The sequence below is a fragment of the Hirundo rustica genome, chromosome 3, assembly GCF_015227805.2.
Source record: "Hirundo rustica isolate bHirRus1 chromosome 3, bHirRus1.pri.v3, whole genome shotgun sequence".
Lineage (NCBI taxonomy): Eukaryota > Metazoa > Chordata > Aves > Passeriformes > Hirundinidae > Hirundo > Hirundo rustica.
Window position 1 is genome coordinate 42,909,055 of NC_053452.1, and position 26,264 is coordinate 42,935,318.

At 42.1% G+C, this 26,264-nt stretch overlaps 2 protein-coding genes across 4 annotated transcripts; both read right to left on the reverse strand.

Moving 5' to 3' along the window:
* Positions 1-1,924: 1,924 nt before the first annotated feature.
* Positions 1,925-6,036, reverse strand: PDCD2 (programmed cell death 2). The gene is given in 7 exon segments (XM_040058795.2): positions 1,925-2,284; positions 2,841-2,957; positions 4,180-4,295; positions 4,911-5,087; positions 5,404-5,581; positions 5,583-5,656; positions 5,736-6,036. Coding segments are annotated over 7 exon segments (1,128 nt in total). The 3' UTR covers positions 1,925-2,119.
* Positions 6,037-6,266: 230 nt separating this feature from the next.
* Positions 6,267-26,225, reverse strand: GNPAT (glyceronephosphate O-acyltransferase). 3 transcript variants are annotated; one of them, XM_040058919.1, is made up of 16 exons: positions 25,992-26,225; positions 22,461-22,652; positions 19,877-20,053; positions 18,890-19,019; positions 16,611-16,738; positions 16,090-16,165; positions 15,341-15,492; positions 15,114-15,244; positions 14,227-14,450; positions 11,815-12,060; positions 11,311-11,390; positions 9,432-9,572; positions 8,441-8,540; positions 8,254-8,347; positions 7,266-7,327; positions 6,267-6,951 (listed from the first exon to the last, which is right to left on the reverse strand). In XM_040058919.1, the coding sequence occupies exons 1-16, from the start codon at positions 26,223-26,225 to the stop codon at positions 6,908-6,910; spliced, it is 2,211 nt and encodes a 736-aa protein (XP_039914853.1). In that variant the 3' UTR covers positions 6,267-6,907. The 3 variants fall into 3 exon arrangements, with proteins under 3 accessions (XP_039914853.1, XP_039914854.1, XP_058275819.1); XM_040058920.2 differs by having other exon boundaries at positions 22,461-22,649; positions 25,992-26,071; XM_058419836.1 differs by lacking the exon at positions 25,992-26,225 and adding an exon at positions 25,221-25,283 and having other exon boundaries at positions 22,461-22,649.
* Between the last annotated feature and the right edge of the window lie 39 nt (positions 26,226-26,264).

Sequence of the window (26,264 nt, forward strand, 5' to 3'; positions counted from 1 at the left end):
CTATGGGAACTGTCTTAATAAATATTAAAATTACCCAGCTGGTAGAATGAAATACATTATTATTTTTTTTTAATTTAATCCATTTTTTTAATAGCAGATGCACTGCTGTAAGTTACATGTTGTTTTGAGAGAATCTTAGCAGTGCCCTGGCTTGCGTACCAGAAGTCACATCCTCGGCAATGTCTACCTTGAATATTTCCAATATGTTAAAGCAAAAGAGATGATTGGTTAAAGAAGCTTGTGTTTGAGTATGTGTTGCCTTATGTTAAACAGATGGAATTTAGGCAAGCCTTAAATGGATGCACTTGACTGAATTGAAACAACAGATCCCTGCTTAGCTTCTAGAATTTCTTTAAATTACTACATTTGTATTTTACCAGCTGTGACAGCCTCACTATATTAGTGTTCTTGTAAAATGTCAAAGCCCTTCCAACTGGAGTCAGTATGTACATCATCTTCCTTCTGAACCATGTTTGAAGCCTGATGGGCTAACTAAAAATAAACTTTTCTTCAGTAAATTTCCAGTAATAGTAACCTCTCTATGACTTACACATTATTTCAAACAACTTTTATCTGAAACTAACCTAAATTAAACAATGGTCTCATTACTAAATTGGTGTTTCATTCCAGACAAAATTTAAGTTTTGGCTGGCTTTGATACTGCTCCATTTGCAAATCCTGAGTGACCTTAATCTTCAGTCTTCTCTCTACACCAGTGTCTCTCCAGGTGTTTTAATGACTGGTTTCCTGGATCTGACCAGAAAGATGCTGTTTATTAATGTTGCTGTGCAGGATATACTCAAAACACCGTGTTGCCTTCAGCGCTGCGCCACTGTGCTGTGAGCTCACGAATGTTCCTGAGAGCTCTTGACTATAACTTGTATGGCTGTCCATGCTTTTACAGGACCTGAACTATTACTAACTTTGGTGCAGAACTCTTCAACTCTTCAGAAAGCTTGGAGCCCTAAGAAACCATGGGATAGTTTTCAACAAAATCAGTCAAGCTGTACTACAGTGACTTAAAACAGTTCGCTCTCTCACCACACGGACCAGAGCTTAAAACTGCCCTGCTAGAAATGAAGTTCTGTGATAACAAAACCACGTCCATGTACAGCATTCTCTGCCTGCTTATTTGAGTACTATCAACATCTAAATGATTTAAAAACCCCACAGAGTCACCGTTTAGCAGCCATGAATGGTTGGAGCCGGCTCAGGGAATACGTAACTGAAGTCAGTTCCGTACAGAAACACACAAAAAAGCCTTTTCTGCAAATACAGCCATAGCCGTAGGAGTAGTTAAGCAACTACCACAGTAAAGCTTCAGCATTACAGTTTCACTTTCTCTTGCCTCAGCTATATGGCAATCCTATAGTGGCAGAGGACGCTTATTTTTAAACTTCCCCAGTGACGGCAGACCTAGGGTACAATTCAGCCTGATAATCTGCTGCTACAGGCAGCGTGTAACAAGACAGATGTGTTCTGGTAGGGCTGACTTTGCCTAAACTGCTTCTGCACCAGGAAACTGAGTTAAACCACTTCTGCATGGGCCTAATAGTTTTAAATCAGATAAAACACTTAATTTTTGTGCATTTCATCTCAAATCAGGACACGCAACAAACTCCAAAGTTAGGTTTAGCATACCTGTTAAGAAAGGGAAACAGATTTAAGTTCCACAGCAAAAGGCTATGCAGCTTTGTCTTAGCTGACTCTTGTACAGCTCTGCAATATAAGCACTCAAGTGGGTTTACAGCAGTCTGCTTTTCTTTGAATGAATGTTAATTTTTGAGTAGCTCAATGAAAATCCTGACAGACTTCAATCTTTTAAGTTTTTGATGTTCCATTACCAACAAATAATAATTTCACTAATCCAGAAGTTTTTCATCTTTATTTAATAAACTTTCAGAAATGAGATTTGAAATGAAGCTTTCTGAATGAATGCATCTGGCTTCATTACCAGGTTGTGCTCCTCTGGAGCGCAAGAGAGGCTGTCAAGGTCTAGTTACAGCAGTTTTATCACTGTTACAAGATGCACAGTTATCAGTGACTTCAATTCAACTATCTCTGCACAGTGCAGAGATGCAGTGAAACAAATCCACTATTTCATCTGGATGGCTCAACTTCATAAAGTACAGCCCATGGAGTAGTCTTGTTTCCATATGAACTCTTCCAGGTATTCGTTTCCCCCACCGCAGCTGTCAGCACAAGTATACACCACCAGCGTTCCCCAGTCGATGCTCTCTCCAAGGCTGTCAACCTGAAGGTGATTCAGGAGCTGTGGCATAATCTTCAAGGAAAACCAAAAGGTTCAGAGGCAGGCAACAGACTTCTCCCCTCTCCCCACTTCTCCTCCTGAAGAACAGTTCTGCATTTGGTGTAAGAATTTATTTTCGCTTACACCAAAATCCCTGAATAGGATTCATATAGTAGCTGAAGCTACTATGTATATGGCAGCTCAAATGAAATAAATTTGGAATTTAGGTAAGTTTTATTTGACCTTATAACACTGATCTGTGAGCCTCCCACCACTTGAAATTCTGGTTTTGCCTTAGTAACTTAGTTTTAACAAAGCTTTGCTGTTGCGTGTCATTGTGTTCACCATACATACACATCTAGCATTCAAAATTCTGCAGCTGAATACTTCCAGCCAAACTTATTTATAATGCAGATCATGAAGTGAAAAAGCACGTACAAGAGTAAATTAAACGCCCTGGACAATCATTTAGCATAGTTAGTTTGTTGCAACTTCAACCTTCTTGCTCGAATTACAAGCCAACATCTGTACAATTAGATCCTGAGTCTGAAATACATTACCTGTATTGTTTTCAAATGAGCTTACATACCTGGAATTCAAATATCCTTTTGGCACCACATACACAATTTGGGATATCTTTTTCTTCAGGCCTGTTTTCACCTGACACCCAGAGTGGACCTTCTCCTCCTCTGCAGTATCTAATAATCTGAAATACAGCAGAAGTTTAAGTTCTCATGACTATCCTTTCATCTTGGTATAAAATTGGTGTTTAGTGACACAGACAAATCTGTAGATGGAGCAGAAAAAGGTCAGTTCTTTGAAGTAACAACCATGGCAAAAAATAATTTCCAAATGCAGCATTCTAAATAAGACAGGTTTCTTGTACGAGTTTTCTTAAATATGTGAATCATGCAAGTATTCATATCACATTTTTTCAGTGATCCAGGGATCATCTGAAGTGACCTGTATTTCCCTAATCAAGGGACCTGGAAATGCAAGGTTGTGTATGTTACTGTCTTGAGACAGAGAAAGAGCAGCTGGATAATTACCACACAGACAGGAATGCAAACCAGATCTTTCTGCCTGCAGTTCTCCTTCTAAATACAAGCAGACTATCCTAATGTTCAAGAAGGTATTTTCAGACATATCCTTTGTTTTTCTGTTACTGGCAAATCAGGCATTATCAGCAAAAGGACACTTGGACAGATCAGCCAGTACAGCGATAGTCAGAGTAAGGCACATACCTAAAGCAGGGAAGGGAACAGACTCAAAGTCTCCTGCTTTCTGAGTGTGTATCTTAACCCCTCAGCTACCAGGCAAAACATGGAGAGAACTTCTTCACCACTGATGGATTTAGACCTGTGTCTTCTCTGAATGAAACCAGGGACCATGGTTTTGTGGGACAATGTAGCTTTTTAGCCTTTTGCAGTAATAAGAAATAGCAAGGGGGGAAGATTCCTATGTTAAATGGTGGAAATTTTAAAGCCATCACTAATTCCTTCAACCTTAAAAAAAGCCAAGCCACCCCCCCAATGCAGCTGGTGACAGTGACAGAGCTCTTCTCTGCAGTTTTTGTTCTGCTAAAAAGGAAGGCCAACAGGGCCACAGGCTGGGGAACAGTGCAGTGGTTCCCCATGTCCTTGGGTAAGAACCATGCCACAGGATGGTGGCTCCTCCCACACTGTGGGGGATTCAGCACCCCCGTGCCATCTCATCCTGGCCAGCGACTCTTTGAGACGGATGAGCAGGTGCTGAACTCTTACTTCGGCACAAATTAGGTTCAGCACATAAGGAAGGTGAGAGTGTGTGGGTTAGGTGTGTGGAGGATGAGGAGGCATTCCCATTTCTAACCAGGCACAAAAGGCAGTGAAATGTTGCAGGTGCAGCAGGATGCTGTGTCAGAACCACCACGTTCAACATCTTCTGACCTGCTCTGGTTCAGCTGCTACTTGTTTTTTAAACATTCGGAAGATCTTTTCTTCTTCAGTCTCATGTTTTGCCATTGCTTCCAATGTCTCTTCATCTAAGGACTGAAATGCTTCATCTAAGCAAGAAAAAAGAACAATAAAAGTTACAGGCTAATAGAAGACACTAAAAATTAAAAACAATATCAGTGCATATAAATTAATTTTGCTTCATAAGCCATTCGTGGCATAAATAAAAGACTTTTTCTTTCTTTTCATGGCATGTTAATATACGGTCACACACAGATCCTTTTACTAGTTTTTGTTGCATTTTAAACATAGATGTCAGTACTGGAATACTGGAAAGGGAAGGAGTTAAACTGAACTAAATCAAGTCAAGATGATCTAACAATCTTCTGATTCCAACAGCATCCAGCAGCGGGTGCTCAGAGTCCTGTCCATCTCTCTTGAGTTGCTCCTTACCTATTGGAAGCACAGGGACACAGTGTAACTGAGCTATCTGCAGCAACAACTGCTTCAACAGCTCCTGAGGTCAGGGCTTAACAAATCTCCCCCGTAAAAGCAACTTATGTTATGGGATGTCTACAACAAACAAGCATCGCACGTGACTGCACATTTAGCGTTTTTTCACCAGTAGCTTACAAGGAACACTTAAAAATCACAGTATTTGATATTTTAAAGATGTGATAACAAGCATCACTGGGAAGAACTACAGGCAGCATTTTATTTCTGACCTGCAATGCCTGCAGCTCCAAGTTCCTCTTGCTCTTTTGTGTCCTTTGAGGTATCTTCAGCTCCTTGTTCATCGTCAGTGCTGTCAGCAGGAAATTCTGGTTCCTCAGGTTCTATCAGAATTTCATATTCTGGAAAAAGGAATTCGTTATGCTCTGGAATTGCATCTGCCGAGTCATCTAGAAAACAGAAGACACATACCACTTCACAGCGTCATCTCGTATTTCACGTCCTTCTCCCCAAAAGCTACACAGCAAACGACATAGTGGAAACATCGCACGGGCAAGAAAGATTTACATCACTGCTAAACCTGACCTGAAGGTATGAAACACTGTTACGTTAAGGACAGCGGGAAGCACAGGAGTCCCGTTGCTTTGAACCTCTGTAAATCCAAGTGGCGCGCAAGGCAGACCAAACAGCGCTAGCGGCAGCTTTTAAGGACCCAACAGCTGCAGCTCGGCGCAGTATTAACCACAGGCTGGCAGGCGGACCCACCTCCGGCGGCGTGCTGCCCGCAGGAGCGGCGGTGCCCGCGCCGCCAGTCCAGCGCCTGGTGCTCGGGCCCGCAGTAGGCGGCGCGGCGGCAGCGCCCGCAGCAGCGCGGCCCGAGGCAGCCGCAGACGCGGCAGAGCGCGGCGCCGCTGCCCAGCCGCCGCGGGGGCGGGGGGGGCCGGGCCCGGGGGCGGCTCCTCGGGGGGCGGCTCCTCGGGGTACGTGTCGTTCCGCCGCGGCAGCTGGTTCCGGAACGCTGCGGGCGAGACGCGCCGGTCAGCGGGGCGGCGGGGGGCGGCCCTCGCCCCGTCCCTCCCCGCGTCCCCGCGCCTCACCGCGGAAAGGCCCGCCCGGGCCCGCCAGGCGGTAGCAGGCGGGGCTGCGGCAGGCGAACACGAACAGGGTGCGGTGGAAGGCGTCGGGGCGGCCGGGCAGCGGCGCGTACAGCTGGAGCAGGAAGGCGCAGGGCCGCTGGCAGCGGCCGCAGCGCAGAGCGGCGGGGCCCGGCAGCCCGGCCTCGCCCAGCCACGCCGGCCGCCCCCCGACCTTGCTGGGGAAGTGGGCGCTGCGCAGCCGCCACGCGCCGCCCGGGCCCTCCGCCGCCGCCGCGAAACCCAGCTCCACGCCGGGAGCCATGCCGCTTCCCGTCGGCCGCCAGGAAGCGAGAGGGGCGGGAGCTCCGCCGGCCCCGCCCCGTCCCCGGCTCGGCCCCGCCCCGGGATCAGCCCCGCCCCTGGCCCGCCTCCGCTTTTGTAACGCGGCAGCAGGGAGACGACTGGGGAAAATAAAAACCCTGAAGACGAGGGCAGGGTCTGTCGCCTCAACGGTGAGACAGGGGGAAGAGATGACAGACACGTTATCGACGGTACTTTAATTCAGTGTTTAAATATAACATTCATTAAGTAATTAAAATAATGACAAGCTGCCTTTAAAAAAAAAAAAAAAAAAAAGCCAACAAAACCAAAACCAATCCAAACACAAAATACCAAAACACAAAACCCAACACATTTATCGGTTCTGGTTGGTTATTGCCCAAGGTTTGATTTGTGCTCTTCATTCATGAGGGCCTTGCCTTGCATTTAGCCAGCCAGCAATGTTTTTTTCTCTAAATATTAATTTTAATAGCAAGACTTTTAATTCCCTGTTACATTTTCACATCCATGAAATATTGGAAACCAATCACATTCCTTGTTACAAGTCTAGAAAAATGTATTTAGATAGCCATTGCTGTGCACATCTCTTTAAATATTTATTTTTAAAAAATTACAATGTTTAATTTGTTTTAAAAAACAAAACACGGTGAGGATGTACATACACCTCTAAGCCCCTCAGCAGCAATTCCTAAGTGGTAATGGAGAGCTGTCCAGCTGATGAAACACTTCTGTGCCTCCCACACTTGCAGGCTGGCTGGGCAGGAGGGGAACCTCGCCTGCTCCTAACCCTGCTCCAGCAGGGCAGTGCTCCGTGTTCTCAGCAGGAGCTTACATCCACTCACCGCAGTGACCGTTTAGAGTCGTGCAGCCACAGGCTTCTGTACAGGTATCCGAGCATCTAACACAAAAAAAACCCACAATAAATACTTCTGATCAACATGCTGTAAACACCACACCAATAAATAAACTACTTCTTACGTTACTGCCCTCAGCCACTGGGTTGGCACAGTATGTGAAATAAAGAAGGAAGATTCAAAGCTGCAGCAAATGATACCAGGAAAAGTATTTTTAAAAATATTACTAAGATTTTTATGCAGTTAAATCTATGGAACTACTAGCACTATGGAAAAGCACTACATCTAACATAGGTACATTGTCCAAAGTAATTTATAACCTAAGAAGCTCTTTTCAAATTAATTAGAGAACACTTACCAAACATGTCCAGGATTTTACTAACAGCCTCTTGATTTACGTTGTAAGTGAATCCATTGGGCCTACAATTACCAAAAAAAAAAAAGTTTATTCAACAAGTGTTTCTTATTCCAATCATTTCTCCACAAATAATCTGAATTAAAACATTTCCATAATTACACAATATTTTTCATCCTACCAGCATACGTATCAAATTTAAGGATATGTTAGACGACTCAAGAACGGTCATGGTTTCTTTATCTTTTCTTTTGTTCACAGTCACCAAATCCTGTTGCACTCAATTTATTCTTTTTACTTGATAGGGGAATTTAGCTATAGACATCTATCTTAACCTATTCATTTCATGAACAGAGGCTAAGGAAATAGCTCAGGTCATCAGCTGCCAAGTATGTTCAGTGAAACACTCCAGACACTGCAGGGACATATTGTACTGGGGACTCCATGATCATACTTTTAAACACAGTAAGAAGCACCACAACACAAATTCATTTGATAACAGAATAATGCAGCAACAGATGGGTTTTAATCTTAGACCTATAAACCATGAACTGTGTAAAAAGACTCAAATAATTAAGCTTTCAGTTAAATTGCTTTGAGATGAGTCCAGTGCTGAAGTCCCCCAAAACCAGCAGTATTCCTGATTATTGCTTACATAGCCTGACAAGGCTTACTGTAGCACACAGAATTACAAATAAGCAGTGCTGCCCTTTTCTTATGAGAGCCTTGGGATAAAAGTCAAAAACCAAAAGGTAAAGGGAATCAGAAGCAGCCTGCTAGTGAGTTAATGAATTTTGTTGTTAGGTCCCACAGGAGTCTTTCCACTTCCACGTCATGTACAGAATGAACATCTTGGGTCTTCTCCATGACTCCAGTCTATCCAGTCAACCTCTGGTGCTCAGGCAGTTGGGGTTCTGCTGTTCTACTAGGAGCTAAGACATCAAGAAATACCACTAAGATTTCTATATACCAGAAATGTAACATTACTTACATTTTCTTCTTCTTCACTGCACCCAGTTGCACAAGAGCTGATAAGGCATTTTTCTGCATGTCAGAAGACAGTGCTTCATAACATTGTGTACTCCCTGTGGAGAAGGTAGAAATACAATTAAAACTTTTATAATTTTCAATTAACAGGCTACTCTTGTAAAATCATATTGCATAACAGCTGTACACACCCTTTTCAAGAAGCTGAAAAACAAAGTTGCGGACTCCAGGTATAAACTGCTTCTCAGTAAATGCTTCTTTCATTTCCTTTGAGAGGTATCTGAAAATTAACTAACATTTTCAAGAAAATGAGCATTCCTTTCTTTTAGATTGTCAGCTTGTAATGAATTATAAATAGACATGTCCTTGTAAGTAAGTAATACTCTTCCACTTTGAAAAGCATAGGAGAGGAACTCAAAAGGTACCATTGCACAGAGCACCTGAAAGTTTTATTAATGTTTCAGGGGTAAGAAAATCCCAATATTAAAATAAGACTCAGTATTTCTGTAGTAGTTACCTTAGACATTAATTTTATATTCTTGTTCTTACAACCAAAAACAGTTTAATTTTTTTAAGGAATAAAAAAGAAACTCTGAAGATGAGAACAGATGGGCACAGCAGTAGTTACACCCACCTCACACATCAGATCACTAACTAGATCCCACTATGTTAAACATCTACAGTCTCGCCAATCTTATACTGACTTACCTGAGATTTTAGCCTTCTGGGTTTGTATGCATTGCTTACTACAGGAATGTAAATGTTTAATCTTATTAAGACCTTGGAAAAACCAGAAGAATTTAAAGAGATATGGATGGAATTAATGATTCCCATAACAGCTATCAGATAGGAGATGCAAACTCATTTCCACACCTAGCAGGACAGCCCATATAAAATGAATTAAAAAAGAGCTCCTCATAAAAAAGAACAATGAACCTGGTAGTAGAACACTCCCTATGGATCTTATAAACCCACAATGAGCCATCACATTATACAGTAGCTACTGCTTTAGTAAATTAGACAAGTCTGCAAAAGCTAAAATTGGGATCCTTGGGGGAGGGTGGTGTTTAAGATTTATTACTGCTATTTCTTAACTTCTGCATTTCTCAGCCTATTTACACAGAAGTATCACAGCTCTCTTATTTTCTCTGTAAAACACAGGAAAAAATAAGGACCACATACCTGATAACCTTCCACAAAAGGTCTGAACATAGCAGACAAGAAAGACACTGTACCACTTCCTTTGTCAGTAGGGTAAATCTCCTGTTGACTTGTTTGAATGGCATCACATTTTGTGAGTAGAAAACATCCTTCCTCAAAATCCTGGGTGAGAAATGCATAACTAAAATTCTAACATTTACAAAAGTGCAGCTACCATTTCCCACAAAATCAACAACAGAAACCACAACAGGACACCGCTCTCATTTCTGAACTCAGTTCTCAAAAGACTTGAACCAAAATGTTCCTGTCTCCCAAAAATACCCTTAGAAAAAGGCAGCGGGACCATGTTCTTAAACCGAGCAGTTCCTCAACACACAGCAGGCCTTGGCACAAAGAAAGTGGCTGTGGCTGCTCTTGCAACAGCCAGCCTGAGCTCCCTCAGGAGTCTGTCAAAACAGGGTCAGGTTGTCCAGTTTGGGGTTTTTTCCTGTGGGTGTTTTTTATTTATTTATCTATTTTTAAACTAAGGGTTTGCCTTTATCTCATGCCCACTGTTTGCAATAAATGATAATACAGATCACTGGCCTGCCCTCTACCAAACAGAAAACAAAATGGTCAAAAAGTTACAAAGTATGGAAATGTCAAGGACAAAACCATTTTACAACCAATATAGGCAAAAAGGGAACAAATACCACAAAGGGAGGGGACAAGGACGTGACAGACACAAGAATGAATAAAGGGGTGAGTGAGTGGGTAAAGGTCCCTTAGCATTACAGCAACTCTTCCATCTGACTCCTGCAAAGTCAGTCATAGCCAGCCACCTTCCTGCTATTTCAAAAAAAGCTGCAAGAGGTAGCAATTGCTAACAAATAAAACTTAACAGTGCCAATCAGCCTTTTTAAAAGGCCTAATTCTCTTCTATATAAAAATCTATAAGATTTTAATATGTTTGCAAGTCTTGAACATTCTTGTGAAAATTACACTTAGCTCTTTTTTAATGCAGGAAGGATCATAACTATCACCATCATATATTTGTCCCTAGCATCGATAAAAATCCCATGCAATCAGTTTAAAATCCAAATAAAAACTACACATACCAATTTATACTGGGTGTGAGGCTGAAACAGTTTGTTTTTTTTTTTACTGATAAACTTGTTTTCACCTGCATTTCAAGCAGGCTGGACCAGAGCCAGCTCAGACCCAGCAGGTTTGTGTACAAACTGAGAGAGCAAGTCCTGCAGAGAGCCAAGGACTGCCTGCAGTTTCTCCACCTTGCCTGTATCCAGCTGTGCCAGGGGTGCACACAGGCACACTGAGCCCTGGCATAAGGCAGCGTGCAGGAACAATACTGGCTTTGTCTGACTGATGCCTGTATGGGGCAGGAGGTAAAATGAGGGGAAGCTCTTTTCAAGCAAAAGAGGATGCAAGTAAAACTTCCATAAGACTCTTAAAAGGGAAACTATTATGCCATTAGGAAAACTCTCACTTCAAAAGCCTTCACAGGCTGTACCCCTGACAGCATTTACACTTCATCAAAGTGACTGTTTTAACATATATTTTCAGATCTGTGCTGGAAAACTGGTAGCTTTATGCAAAAAAAGCCAAATTAGTGCTGCAGTTCATTTTAATAGTTCAGAATTGGGCAATTTCATGATTTTTAGATTTTTTTCCTGGAATGGGGAAAAAAATTGCATCAGCAACCTTGTGGATTCAGACAATATTTTGCAACTGACATAATGACCCCCTTTAAAGTTCTCTCTCCCACTTGCAGATCAAGGTGATATGCGTGTAGGTGTTTTTCATAAAGCACTCATTTGGCAGAGCCCTGGAATCAGATGCTATTTTAACGAAAATAAAGGTTGCATTACTATCAGTACTTTTGTATAAAGGATGTTTTTACCTTCAATGAAATGCCAGGAAAGAAGATGAACTCATCAGAAAAAACATCTCTCAAGAAGCTAAAGCAGCTATAGACTTCCTCTGAAAAAAAAAAAATACTGTAAATGCAAGTGAAGAGACATTTATTCCTTATTTCAGAGAGTACCTACCTACTTCAAATAAAATATGGACTTGACATTTAAAGCATACATACAATGGCAGAAACCACAATAGAACAGCAAGTACTCAAAGCACTTGATTCAACTGTTAAGAAAAGGAAAGAGGGGGCTTGTAGCTTCTCAGAACATGCATTAAACGCCAAAATCAAATCCCACAAAAGAATCAAAGGGTAAATAAACAAAAAAACAAGGCAAGCAAAATATCCCCATGCCCTCCCAACACATCCACCTTATCCTAAGTATAACAGTCTCAGATAGCTCCCGCTAGCAGTCACAGGAGCCTCGTGCTCCTCTCCCAGCTGACGGCACAAGGAGCAAAGCCAGCAGCTTCTCAGAGCCCAGAGTACCTTTTCTGAAGCTGGGTGCCATCTGCAAGGCGACTGCCACCAGGCCCGGGCGCACGAAGACGTTCAGCAGCTGGTTCCTGTACGTGGCGCACATCAGCACGGCCAGCGCGTGCCTGAAGACGATTTCCCCTACGGCTCCATCTTCCACTCCCTTGTCATGCAGGACCACGTGGCCATCGACAAGGCGAGCGATGTTGGAATGCAGGGTGAGGCCAGACAGGACCGCTTTTTTGGCACACAGGTTATCTAGGAGGAAAATGCAACACTCAGGAAGTTGCAAAAGGGAGCATAACTCTATTGAAACAGCCTAAAATGCACCAGTATTTCAGACACTACACCGAACATTCAGTGAGAGAGATGTTCCAATATAATCCATACCAGGAACTGGCAACCTAGACACAGCACGACATGGAGAGAACAAATTTCAGACACTTCTATAATTGCAACACTTCAAATTCTTCCACTTGTTAACAATTACAAATTGTAATTATTCCTTTGTCTCTGGAACAAGTATTCTGAGCCTCCAAAGGCTAGAAAAAGGATAGGTCTGCTTGATGGTTCCACTCATTAGTAAGGAAATGGAGACTATACTTCCACTTAAGCATTTCCAACACTACAAGTTTTGAATCAGAGGTACAGTTTTTTTTATAAACTTTTTCATCAACTCTCATACAAGGCAAGCAAGGCCTCATCCCAAATTAAATTTATAAAAATTCTTAACATAAATATTGTTACATAACATACCTACTCAATGAGAAACATTCCCTGCATCAAATTGGAATCGATTTGACAAGCAAGCAACAAAAACTTCTTATTGAACGCTAAAATACACTTCACATGCTCACAGCGCCACAGGCATGTCAAATCAATATAGCCTCTGACAGAAAAAAAACATCATATTCCTTTCCTTTAATACAAACTACACGTAGAGTCTCCTTGCATCTTGTTTACTCCTTCAACCCACTTTGTTAAAGCTCCTAAGTTTCTCAATACAACAGGAAGCAGAAGTCTGTGCGAGTAATTTTACAGCTCCTGTTCTGAACATAAAATTTTGCAAATGTTCTGCCTGTAACAACCAACCAGCATGACAAAGGCAGAAATAACCAGCTGTCTGAAAGAATGGAGAGGGTACATGTAGTTGCTGGCATCAGCAAATCGGCCTTTATAATGTATTTCTTCTTTCAAATTGCCAATCCAAACAAAAAAACAAACCCAGTTTCTGTGCAACTGATGGCTTGAGCACAACCAGCACACTCCAACAAAATCCACTCAGCTGCTGTCATTCCTCCATTTCATTACCATGCCTATTTGCTATTCCCTGACTACATCTCAAGTCTACTACAGCAAATGCTTACTCACTGTTGCTAAGAAAATAAACAACATAAATAAGCAAATCTGAACATGGTATGTTTTGCACTTTACTGTGTAGTAAGGTTCTAAATGTTGTTTAAGTATTGCGATGAAATTCTTGCTTTTACCAGTCTGGCAGAAGCAGACCTAGCCTGCATTGCCTGTAGTGCCAACCCCTGAAAGAAGTGGGTTTTTCCAAAGGCAACAGAGTTCTTTTATACCAGTAGCCTTTATTGTAGTAGTGAGAGGGATCCTTGATTATACGCAGGACTACAAAAGCAAAGAACCTTGGTTTAAGTCTACCTACTGCTGAAAGGTAAATGTACTTGCATTACACAACACTGTGCTTTGCTTTGCACTTACATTCTGAGGCTCCAAATTTGCCTGTGTCTCTGGCTCACAGAGAGGTTTGAAACAGAAAGTTTGAAAGTACAATTAACATTTCAGCAGCCAATACACACATTATACATATATATATATGTATATATAAGTGGGTGTGTGTATAACTGTATTAATAAAACCACTGAAGAAGCCTTCCCTTCAAAAGTCATAATTGTTTCTGGAGATAAAGTGAAATAAAAATAAACAGACAACTGACAGTTTTGATTTCCTCCACTCATCTGTTTTCTGCTAGTTCTTTGCACCAGTAATAACTAATACTCTAGTCAGTGCAGGTGATGTTGGTGTAGGAAATGTAGCATTACAAGGAGTTAACTGGTGCAGATCAGGCAATGCCTGTGACTTACACAGAGCTCAGAAAGACAGACACTACACAAACCTCAGTACTCTAATAAAGTACCTTATAAATTTCCCTCTCATGCCACATTTCATGATACATCAGTAAAATATCTGTTCTGTTTCCACCTAACTGTTTTTCAAAGTATTATCTTCAACAGGTTAAGTCAAAACCTGTCAGGTTTCAGCACGATTTTTAGCATATCCTAAAATCCATTTATAACTCTAAGAATTCTGTAAAGCTATTACCATACACTGCTTCCATAGAAATAGAATTTATCTTTCATAAGCAATAAGAGGAACAGAAATAACACTTTCTCTGTATACCAGGCCATTCAATGAATCCTCCAAAAGTCTGTGTTAAGCCTTTAAGCCATAGAGTCTTTTCTATTAGAAGTTCAAATTCCATGGCTGGCAAATTCTGGAGCAGAACAGCAGCAACTAGCACCCATGGGCTCAAAACCATGTTTTCTATTTGCAGGAGCTCCATTTTATATGCTACATCACTGACAAATTCTTGGATATCCTCAGATGGCTTTTGGGGAAGATGCCTGAAAAAAAAAAAAAAAAAAAAAGTAATTTAAGGTAAAGAGCTCAAAAAGTCAAATATAAATAACACCCCTCTATTTCTTCCATATTGCTCCCAAATCCATAACTTTACAGCAAGGTGATTCTATGTGCTAGGTAAAACAGAAGTATAGAACAAAGCATCAGTAGCTGCATGATAGTTCCCGGAGCACAGACCTCTGTAGTGATGCTGTACATTGAATGTTCAATCAAAATTCAAAAGCATTATGTTTTACAGAAAGAAATTGCACAAGCAACACAAGCCAGTCACGCTACAGCTCCCTGACACATGGTCGCTTAACAGCTTGCAGGAATAATGCAAAAAGTGAGAAAAAGGTGAAAATTTTAAGTGGCAAAAGCACCACATTCTCAGAAAACAGAGCTTTGCTTGGTTCATGCATCACCATTAAATTTTAAAGTGGCCTCTTCTCAACACAGGGAAAGCCACAAGTAACAATTCATTTCAGAAACACCCAGTCACAAGCACAATAAGCCTCTGCTCAGACCAAACAGGTTCAGCAGTCTGAAGAGTCAGATGGAGGGAGGTGAGAGAAGATGAAAACAAAGTACAAGAGAACATCTTAGTTCACACAGTTGTAGATTAAACAAATGTTTTCTTGTGTATACACCGTGGAAAGATGTGGTACCTGGGAACCAAATTGTACGGGCACCGATTGATCCTCCCAGATGCCAAGGTTCTAAGGGATACTGGCTGGCCAACGTAGATATGTATGGTACCAAAATTGTCACTGAGGATTCTCCTGGCTTTTAACAACCCCTAGGAAAACGGGAAGAGGAAAACTCAAATTCTGGTGCTACAGCGTTTGTAGACATCCACTTATTTTATTATACTATTATATTATAATTTACATACAGATGTAGATTCTTTGGGCTTTGGGACTCCTAGGAGTTCATAGGCATAGAGAGATTCTTCTAATATCCTCTCATAGCTGATACTGATGGGAACAAGGTATGTGTCAAAGACTTCACGTTTGAAAAAGGGTTCCATCACAATGCTGAGAAGACCTGCCAATTGGGAAAAAAAACCAAAAAACAACCAAACATGAATCACCTGTCTCTTTCAAAGAGGGTAAGGCAACTGCAATTTAACTTGAAAAGGATATCTTTGCATTTTAGAAGCTGCTGACAGGTGTACACTGTGCCTCTTCTCCCTTCAAGCACGCAAAAGACATTGCCCAAGCCTTAAAACAGAGGGTAAATGGAAGCAGCAGTCTTGGACAGCTATTTGTGCTCTTTTCAGCAGCACTGCTCTTTTTTTGCACAGCATCTTCCTCTAAAGATTCCCCATTATTTTTACAGTTAGAACTACAGTATTCTTCTGCTGGCCAGGGGATGTCTATGGTCTAGGAAGAAAAGGGTGAAGAGTTATTGAATTTGGTACACAATGGGGCAAAGGGAGGAAAAGCAGTCGAATGCAAGTGAAATGTATTGCTGATCTTTGTATGGGCTTGGAACCCAGCCATGGTGTTTTCCAGACTCTGACAGACTTCCTCAGTTTCCCTCTTCTTTAACATCCCGTTCTGTCTAAAGAACTTACAAAGCACATAGCCACTAATGAAAACGCTAATAATATTAAAAGTTCCAAATCTTAAATAAACATACCAAATTTCGGAGTCAGAGTCTTAGCAGTGCGGCTTCTAGTCCCCTCAAGGAAAAATTCAATTGGGGCATAGCCACTCTACAAAAGTAAACAAACAGCTAGTCAGAAAAAAACATTTCTTCTTTAGTGCCCACAAATAGCTTTAAGTACTTCAGATACAAGTAAGTTGCTTTTTTAATGAGAGACACACATATCTAATTTCAGTCATCTGTAAGCCTACATTCATCCATTGTATTTTCCACTCCATATAGTTCAATTAACAAAAATATTGTCTGTCATGAGATATGGCACACAACAATCCAAAGCAACTGATAAGCAGTAATTTGTTTATCACTTACTGAACTGTGCAATAATAATAGAGTGCACACATGGTCTTCACCTACAGCAAATCTGAGGTAAAAAGCACTTAATCAGATCACCATGAAGACTTCCAATCACACAGCCAAGACATCCTGCACATCTCACAAGAATTGTTCCAACAGAGTATTTCTTAAGTAGACATTTTGAGAGTTCAGAAATTTACCCTTAACATTGTTTTCACATATTCAGCAAACACTGCCCAGTAGAGTCTGTTCCCACCGAAGGAACGTCGCATGAAAAAGGCACCTGCCCTTCGTAGTAGCTCACCAACTATTTTCATTCCTAGGAAATCTAAAAAACAATCAAAGAAAAAACAAAACCACACACACAAAATTTATTGATTAATATCAGCCAGCAGAATCAACCACAAAATTTCTAGCACACTGAATACCAGAATAGAGAAGATCTCTTTCAAGGATTCCATTGTTGCCAACACATTTATTTGCTTTCAAATTGCCTAGCAAGACTTATGTTGACAAGAATGGCATATTATGCTTTCCATTTTTTTTAAGCTGCATTCACTTAGAGCAATTTATTTTCATAATTTAGATGGTCAGAGTTCATAACAAAGACTAAGTTTCTGAAGTACATTGTCTCTCTCATCTTTAGAGAAGAGCAGGTCCTCTGAATGTATCTCAGAAGACATTAGGCAGCCAATTAAACTATATTAGACCATGTATGATCCTGACTCATCATTCTGAGGGATGTACACTAAACCAGCTAAAATTATTTTACAGTTTTTCAGTTTTAAGCAATGATAGCCAATGCTTAACTTGCCAAAAGCAGGAAAACACCATTTTAACAAAGTTCCAATGGAAGCATTTAAAACAAGTCCACACATCAGCTGGCAACATGCCACTCCAACCTCCTTGCCACCTCAATCCATGAAACATGGAGAACAGATATTCACTCAGTCAAATAAATTCACACTTCTAGTTGTAAAACTGACAATGACTGCCCCTGAAGATGTCAAAGGTGTCAGAAACATCATCCCAGCATCAGCTAGATTCCTGCCAATGTACTGTATAAGGATGTACTAGAGTGTTACTGGCAACTGTTTACCTTCCCTTGGCTAATCCCCACTGATTCATCTGTATGCTTGAAGCCAAGAGATAACTAACAAAGCAAAGGGACTTACCACCTATATCAGGAGAGTCTCTCCACTCAGCACAAATGCTGCTTTGACAGTGAATTTGTAAACCACATCTTGTGAACCCCCAACGTGATATGCAGTTATGAAATACAGCTACAACCATAGGGAACTGTATTTTTTCCAGAGGAATTTAAAATAATATACATGTGTGGCCAGTATCAAGCTACAAGCATCTAATTCTTTAGAACTTTGACCCTGAAGCACCCAAAGCATTCAAAAAATGTTAATCATTAAAAAAATCCTTGTAAGCTAAACTAATAGTATCCTTAAGATACTATTATGAGGTCCAAAACTCAAAAATACCCTAATCCAAGTCAGCAAAGGATTACACCAATACCTATAATAACACATGAGCAGATTCTGAATAATACAGAACAGGCAAACTGCAAGACCTTGATCAAGACAGCTGTGAAACACTGACTTGTGAATCTAACTTGCATCACCCAGATGCAGCAAACTCAGAGACCAGGGAAATCTCATCTTCTGTAGCAACAACAGCTTCTATTTGTCTTCCGAACTTCTTGATTGGAAAAGAAGGCTACAGTAAAGCAGTAGGTTCCAGATCTCTGCTAGCTTACCAGTGCATATTACAGTGCTGCACCAGACCTGAGGTGGTTTTTCTGCCTGCTTACAACCTGTTTGATACCTGTGACTTCCAAGATCAGGTTTCTAAGTTAAGTGCTGACAGCATCCACATTATCAAAAAGCACATTAACTCAGAAAACATTGACTGCTCAAGCCCTCAAGAATTGTTTCCCACAAGTAACCTGGCTTCATCTGCTTTACAACTAAGTATGTCCAAAATCCTGATCACTTCCCTGCCAGCTCTGTTCTCAGCAGGTCACAAAGTTCTGCCAATACTTCAAAGGAATCAGTCACATCAGAAACAAGCAGGAGGTGTCTGGTACTTCATATCTGGCTGCTGTGACTGCACTTTAAACTGTATGAAGTATCACAAAAAGTTCTGCATCCACAGTAGCACCTGGGCAAGCTTTTGCCTGTTACCAGGCTATGAAAGCAAATAGAACAACCCTTCTTCTTCACAACCCTTATCTCTGCCCCAGTCTCAGGTCTACAGGCGGGGTACTTCTGGGCGAACTTGCTATGAAAAAAATTCACCTTTGAAAGGACTCAGCACGGATGAGAGGCTTTCAGACATTTTAAGCACCTCACCCAAGGAGGATTTAACAAGATATATTTGGAGCAGATGTTAAACACAACTGCTTATAGTTGCAGCTACCAGAGAATGCTACCAATTCTCTGAAAACACTGTTTAAAAACATACTTGCCTATTCCTGCAGCAATGACAGGCAAGGCCAAGTCATATGTGTACAGCAAATAAGACAGCATCAAAAAGTCTATGTAGCTTCGGTGGCTGGGCAGCAGCACCACGGGATGCTCCTGAATGGCGTGTTGCAACTGAAAAAGAGCAGTGCAAACAATATTGTCCCAATATTTACTGACTGTTGAAATTTGCAAATACAGACCCGCACAGGGCTTGAGGCAAACAAAACCCCATTTGCTTGAGGGTTGTTTCTCTGTCCACAAACAATACTTCTTTCAGCACAGAACCCATAAGAAATTTGGAGCAGTTGCTTCCAAAGTAGCAACCTGAGGCTCAAAAGCATCAGAGGACACAAAAACTAGGGGCACTCTGTCATGGGATAGTCTAATTCCTAATTTCTAATTTTGATGGGGATGGGAAACCAAATAGGGGATGTCAGGACTGATACTGCTGACTTCCAGGGAATGCACTGCACCCTCCAGAACAGCAATACCCTGAAATGAAATAGGGGGATATCGGTCCCTGGAAACTGAGGAAAATCTAAAGCATCTCCTGCCTCAGAGGTGTGCAGTGTTTCACCACTCTTAGTTGTATGAGGGTTTTGCTGAACAGCCAGTACACTCAGCCATGCAATATTATATTGCGACCCCCAATGCAGCAAAATATGTTATTATTTTATAATATCAGATAGAAAACACTCTCTCAGTGGTTAAAAGAATCACAGGCACATGGTATTCCTTAACACAGGAACCAATTGGAAAACATACAAAAAATCCTGATAGCTGTTTAGAGCTGTTTGCCTCTAAAATACTTACATATCATCTGTCTTTCCTTCCACATTTACTATGAAATGCGCTAACAAACAAAAGTGAGTGCAGGTTTGGGGTTTTTTTCAGAGGGTATTTTTCACATTTGTTATTTGTTGATTAGAGCTCTTGTCCAACTGACCGGTCTGAAAATATTTTAACTTTTTCCTCCCACCAGTACTCACTTTCTGCATTCCTTCTTCATTCACACAAACCCTCTGGAAAAGCTGTTTAAATATTTTGCTCAGAGCGAAGGCAAAAAATCTGACGGCTCCTAGTTGCATACGGTGGCCCATCTCATCCAGGATTTCCGTGGCTTCTTCTTGAATAATATCAGGTGATTCTCCCATTTCTTTTGCTAACTAAAGAGAAACAAAACAGCAGTGACAAGTTGTTCCCTTCTCCTTGCCCATGCACACCATTCTAATGTGCCACAGCTGCTATGGGAGAAGTACTGAAATAGTCCACAAGATTTTGTTTTATGTGATAGGCATGGATTTAATCATATAGAATCTCTTTGGTGCCAGCCAACACGACAGAGCCAAGTTAAAGCTGCTCAAAAACCAAAATAAGCTTAGATGTCAATGGCAGGGGGAGGGCATACAACAATCCTCCCCCCAAACACACCATACAATGCCTTAACTTGTAGCACATTCAGAGGAGACTTAAGTTCAAAGAATATTTCCTATATTACCAGTCTGAAGAAGGCTCTGTGCATTTTTCTTTCAATAGTAAAATGAAGCCTATGTTTGTAGAGACAGTAAAAATGTAAATATTTTAAGTGCATTTAGGTGAGAGTCTACAAAGAACCTCAGCCCTATCACACTTCTATTTCTTTGTAATGTATTCCTTTGGCAATGGAGAGCTGAATTGCATACAAAGCACTGTCCCTACCAACTGTGCATATCAATGATTCTTCTTCTGTTGCCATACACATTTCCTTTTCAAGTTCCTTGAAACAGACTTAAATAATGGCCATCCCTCCAATTTCATATTTGAATCTAGAAATATTTAATTAAAAAGTTAAGCCTTTTATTGTTACAGAAAAAGGAACACGACTTTTACTTAACACAGGAGGAAAGGAAAGGAATGGTAGAAGAAAAAGCCTCCTCAAAAGCACACCTCTGTTCAGAAGCCAGTGCTGCTTACCTATTATTTCCATTTTGTGACATATGAGAAAATCCATCTCCTCCAACCTCCACATACCTTACTAACATATCTACTAAGTCAACTGTGTTTTCTTAAATGCATTACTCACCATCCTAAGTATTTCCATGTGTAGTTGAAACTGATTATTTCAGCTGCTTAAAGAAGCCAAAAACTGCTTCCACTTAAGCCTGAGAAAATCAGTCTTGCTTAGGAAGCCAAAAAATTATTCTTGCTATTCAGCAGGAAGGGATTCTGTTCTCATTCACCAGCAAAAGGCTTACCACAGTTCACTTGTGTGATTTAAGGGCAAATTACTATGGAACTAAGAACATCCCAAAATCAGAAATCAAAAAACCAGACCAGTCACATAAAGCAAGCTAAAACAAACAAGTGACCTTAACTTCCCACACTGAACTTCAGTAACCTCAACAGTTTGGCACAAGAACAAATTCTAGTGTGCCTGTGTAAAGCTGTGCAAACCGTGCCCAGGCAGGAAGGACCCTAATCGTAGACCGCTGGGCACACTGCCCAGGACACTCTCAGTCAGAAACTTCCAGTAATCTCTAGTGCAAAGCTGGTTACCAGGCTGCAATGTCAGGTCTGCTAACTCCCTTCAGCCACTTGATGCCAGCCCAGAAAATATCCATCAAAACCATTTTCTATCAAAAAAGCACTTCAGAAGAAAAAAAAGTCACACCAATATCTTTCTGCCAAATCCTCTGTAAAGTATTTTCTTTCAGTAAATTTTTTCACGTATCTAGAGTTGACAGATGTTTTTGGCTTTCATACTATGTAGCAATCCATAATGAAAACAGAACTACTTTGTGGTGTGTAGTGACATACTTCACTTTGTCACACTGTAACACATTTTGATGTATCACAGGTAATGAAAGCCATTAAAAGAAACAAATAGAAAAAATTTACCGTAGCCTGTCACACAGGACTAACCAAAACATCTCATGTATTTCTACACACTTGGAATTATTTCTTATGAATACTGAAATTAGGTATCCTGCTAACACACACACACACACACTTATTTCAGGCATTTAAACACAGTGCAAAGTATTAGTCAGCCTAACCATAAAATACTTGATTTGTTATAAAGTAGTAGCTGGTCTTCTTGTTAAAACAAAAATATAGTTACATCTTAAACAGTGTTTCTAATTCAAAGAATTATCTGTGAAACACAACTCATTTTAGTGAAAGCAGCACTTAGGACTTGTTCATAAACCCATCATAAACCTATAAAATTCCTACAAGACATCCTCAAAGTAAAAAACTGCTAAGAAGGAGAGCGCTAATGTCTTTCACAATGTTGCTCTGTGGTGAGAACAGTGGGGTAGGAGGAGAAAGAAAAAAAAAAATCAGGCACACTGGATAAATTAACAGCAAAGTGTTGTATGTGCAAAATCAAAACACTGTTCCATGAACCTGACAGTTTTAGTGGCAACTCCAGCATTTTTTTTTCCTGCCAAAAGAGTTACTTATTTACTGGACCATCTTCCAAAGTACAGTTATCATTTTAACGAGGCCAGCAACAACCTCTTTTTCCCTGCTGCCACACAAAGTTGGCTGCGTTCAATCCACCGCATCTTGGTGTTCCTTGTCCAGACTCACCTGCTTGATGACATACTGAACTTGCTCTGACTGGAGAACAGCACTTTTGATAGCGTTTGGCTTGCACGGTGAAAGGCCCTTGTAGATCACCGGGCTGTAACATTTCATCGCGTATCTCAAGTCACTGGACAACCGTCTCTCCTCCAAGATATCCTCAAACTCATCTCTTTTCTTTGATGTGAGCTCTTTCTGCTAGGAACATACGAATGAAGAATGAGACACTGTATTGGGCTATTTGGTGATCTGCTTGGCTACAGCACCAAAATAATGATATGCAATTAATTCTGCAACATTTGGGGTTCCTTCTTAGCTTTCAATAATGTCTGCATGCTATACTCCGTGACTGCAGGAACCAATACTACCTGCTTGGAAGGGTGATCCAGAAAGAAACTAAAAAGCAAAATCAACAAACACCCCAAAAGAACCCCTCACCCTAATCCCTTCCAACCGCAAAGATCCCCAAATCACCCTATGCCACGTTACTTAATTCCAGCCAACAGGAAGAAGCTGGGAGAAGACATGGGCATTTAAAGCTGAAGTGCCTTGCCTCCAGCCTCTCCGTGATTAATAGGTATTAACTAAAAGACCTTTGATTCCAACTCTCATAGCTTCATTAAGACAATGCAATGATTGACGTTATAAAAACCTAATCATCAACACACAGAAAATAATCCCTGCTACTTAAAAGTTGCATCTGGGGCTTTGGTGACTCGTGGCTTTCACAAAGCTGGGAGGTAAGGTACATTAAATGTTACCAGGCAGGTACAAATTTAAAACAAAACAAAACAAACCAAAACCACCTCACAGTTCGCCATGTGACTGCAACAAGGTGCACACATAGGTAAAAAGAGAGCACAGCCTCCGAGTAACCAGTCACTGCTAAGCAGGAAAAAACCCCAGGACATCGAGAACTAATTGTGGATCCATCCTGATGCAAAAAAATTCAGAGACAAAACTCTTCCCTTTGAGACAGCAGATCCTTGCACTGGAGAGAGATGTCCCCTATTATCTCCTATATCACTACAGCTTGTATGAATGACTCCTCAGTCTTCCCAAGACTGAAACTGCATTTCTCTAAACTTCAAAACAGCAGACACAGCCACAAAATAAGTAAGACAACTGGAGTAAGCCTCTGTGAAACAAAAATATAGAAGTATTAGTTATGACCACGCATATTTATTCGAACATACTAAAAATACAAATGCTTATGTCTTCCTCCACAGTACTACTTGAAGGGTAACACCGGCAACCTTCTCATTCATTCAGCCTCCTCTTTCTACATACGATCCATGCAGAACCAATCTGATAATGAAGGATAAAACATGTTTCATGGGCTCTTACAGCGACCTTTTCTGGTGCTGAGTGGAAAGCAAACACACAGGGAACACCAGCAACGGATAAGCAAAACGCCCAGCAGTGGCAGCTGGGTTTTCAGCCTTGGGAGAGGGAGTCGGGTTTCACTGCCAGCCAAGCAGAGCCACATCAGCAACACTATCAGAGCAGCTGACATTTAGTAGAGAGCAAACCTTTAGCTCCTTGTCCATTCATTGACACAAGATAATTTGGTGGAACAAAACAAAAAAAATCAAATCAGGAATATCCCCACTTAAGAATGACAAAAAATATCCTTCAAAGCCTCATCTGTATCAAAAGTCAATTTTGTTTTGCCGGAAGACACAAATCCAACTATAATGTTTGCCCTTCTCAAATTCTTTTACCCACACAGGACAGGCAAATCTGAAGACCTTCCTTCTACTATAATTGCATTTAGTAGATTGTATAACTTTTCTTTCCACAGCAATTTAGAGAATTATCTCACAGCAACTGCAGAACAAACTCTCCAGGGTCTTTCAAAACAATCCCATACAGGTACTAAACCCAGACCTCTATCAATGCAAAACTTTTAGGGGTTTTTGTCCTGTGTGATTTAACATTACAGCTTTCAACCTCTTTTCTTTCACAGCTTTCAACTGGTTAGTATTTTGCAAGAGCTGAGTAAGCTCTGTTAAGATGACTGGAAATAGTTTCTATTAGCCATCTGTTGCTGTTGACACTTTATATCAACCCCCTTGATTAAAAATAAAACAGAAATAAATCTCTTGTTTTCTATAATGACAACAAAAAAAAGATAGCAGAAAATATTTGGCTCTAAGTATCACCTACTCAGATCAGTATGTGACAAGTCATTGCTCAGAAAATCTAAGCAAGGTTTGTATCAGTTACAAAAGTTCAAATCCTGCAATCTGCAATGACATGAAATCCAAACAAAGGAACCCAGCATTCAGCATGGGCATCATCAGCCACATCAGCAATCACCGTGCTGCTACAGCTGTTCCCCAGAGCAACTCTGGTGAGCAGAGTTTTGCAAGGGCCATGGCCCGTGAAAAATCACCTCTCTGCCTCTGCTCTTCTTCTGATGTTTTCAAACTTGATATGCAACTGATTTCTCTCCATGGCAAGAGTTATTTTCACGCCCTGTTCTGAAAGAGCACTGAGGGAAGCCAAACCACACACTTTATCAAGCACTAAAGACTTGTAACTGTGCTTTTACACATTACAGCCAAGCTGTTGTTCCAGCTTCAACTGCCAGCTGGTAGACAACACTCAGAAAAAACAGTTAGAAACCTGGACATCAGAAAATTCAGTGACACACACTGCTACTGAGACAATGGCGAAGTATGAAAGCAAAACAGCAGGAGCCTGGAACTCCTCTGCTTCCATATATATAACTAGGATATGCAATGTAACAATGGTGCTCACGATGCCCTTGGGATAGCAGCAATCAGACAAGACACAGAAGAGAAGTTCGGGAATCTCTGCCGAAACAAGGAGCTGTTTCTCTCTCTCCCTAATCCCCTCCTCCAAATGCTTGTAGAGAGGTGGGGTTTAGCACCCCACAGCCGTACCTCCTTGTCTGAGGTTGGCAAAGGAGCCGCAAGGAACACATAAGGTCAATACAGTAATTTTCACTATGTAACACGGGAAATCCCGCTTCGGCCACTCCATCCCCACGACAGCCTTCCAGCGCCGAGTTCACCGTGGCCGGCAGGACAGGCTGCTGCGGGGCTGAAGCCCTGCGGAGCGCCCGGTGCCCGGACACCCGGCCCCGCAGGGAGCCGCTCCGGGACACTGCCTCCGCAGGGAAGAGACACTTCCACCTGCCCGAAGCCGGCGGGCCTTCCCCAGCAGCTCTGAAAGGAGCCGCGGCGCTCGGCATCGGAGCTCTGGCTGTCGCGACTGACACGACAGATAGTAAAGGAGCAGCCGAGGCAGAGAGGGGCGCGCGGGAAGCTGAACCGGGCGAGGGGAAACGTCCGGTCCCGCCGGGGCCCGGGAAAGGCCTCGTCGCCCCGTCCGGAGCGCGGTTCCCGCTTCCCCGGGAACACAAACCGGGGGTAAGGGGTGGAGGGGCAGACTGCGCCAAGCGCCGTCATTCCCCTTCATTCCCCTTCAGAGAGAGCGGCACCGCCGCGGCGCGGGTGAGGTGAGGTGAGCAGCCCCTTCCCCGCCGCACCGCTCGCTCCCGCCTACCGAGTACATGGGCGCCCCTCGCCGCGCCCGCCCGCGCGCCGCCGCCGCTGTCGCCATGGTCCTGCGAGCTCCGCCGCGCCGTCCCGCGCCTCGCTCGCCCGCCCTACCCCGCCGCGCTGCCCTGCCGCCCGGCGCCGCCTCCCGCGGCGCCCATGGCCCCGCGCCGCCCCGGCCCGGCTGCCTGGCGCGGTGCGGCGGCGGAGGGCGGGGGCACCGCGCCATGGGCGGCGCCATGTCGGGTGCGACGGGAGCCGCCGGGGGTCACACGCCGGC

Bases quoted from the DNA above. Each gene is read 5' to 3' on its own strand.
- GNPAT (XM_040058919.1), bottom strand. From the start codon at position 26,225: ATGGCGCCGCCCATGGCGCGGTGCCCCCGCCCTCCGCCGCCGCACCGC. The intron at 8,541-9,431 runs GTATGTGGTCCT...TGAAAATGTTAG, and splicing joins CTTTTGTGGAAGGTTATCAG to TTAATTTTCAGATACCTCTC. The intron at 6,952-7,265 runs GTAAGTGTTCTC...TTTTTGTGTTAG, and splicing joins TAAAATCCTGGACATGTTTG to ATGCTCGGATACCTGTACAG.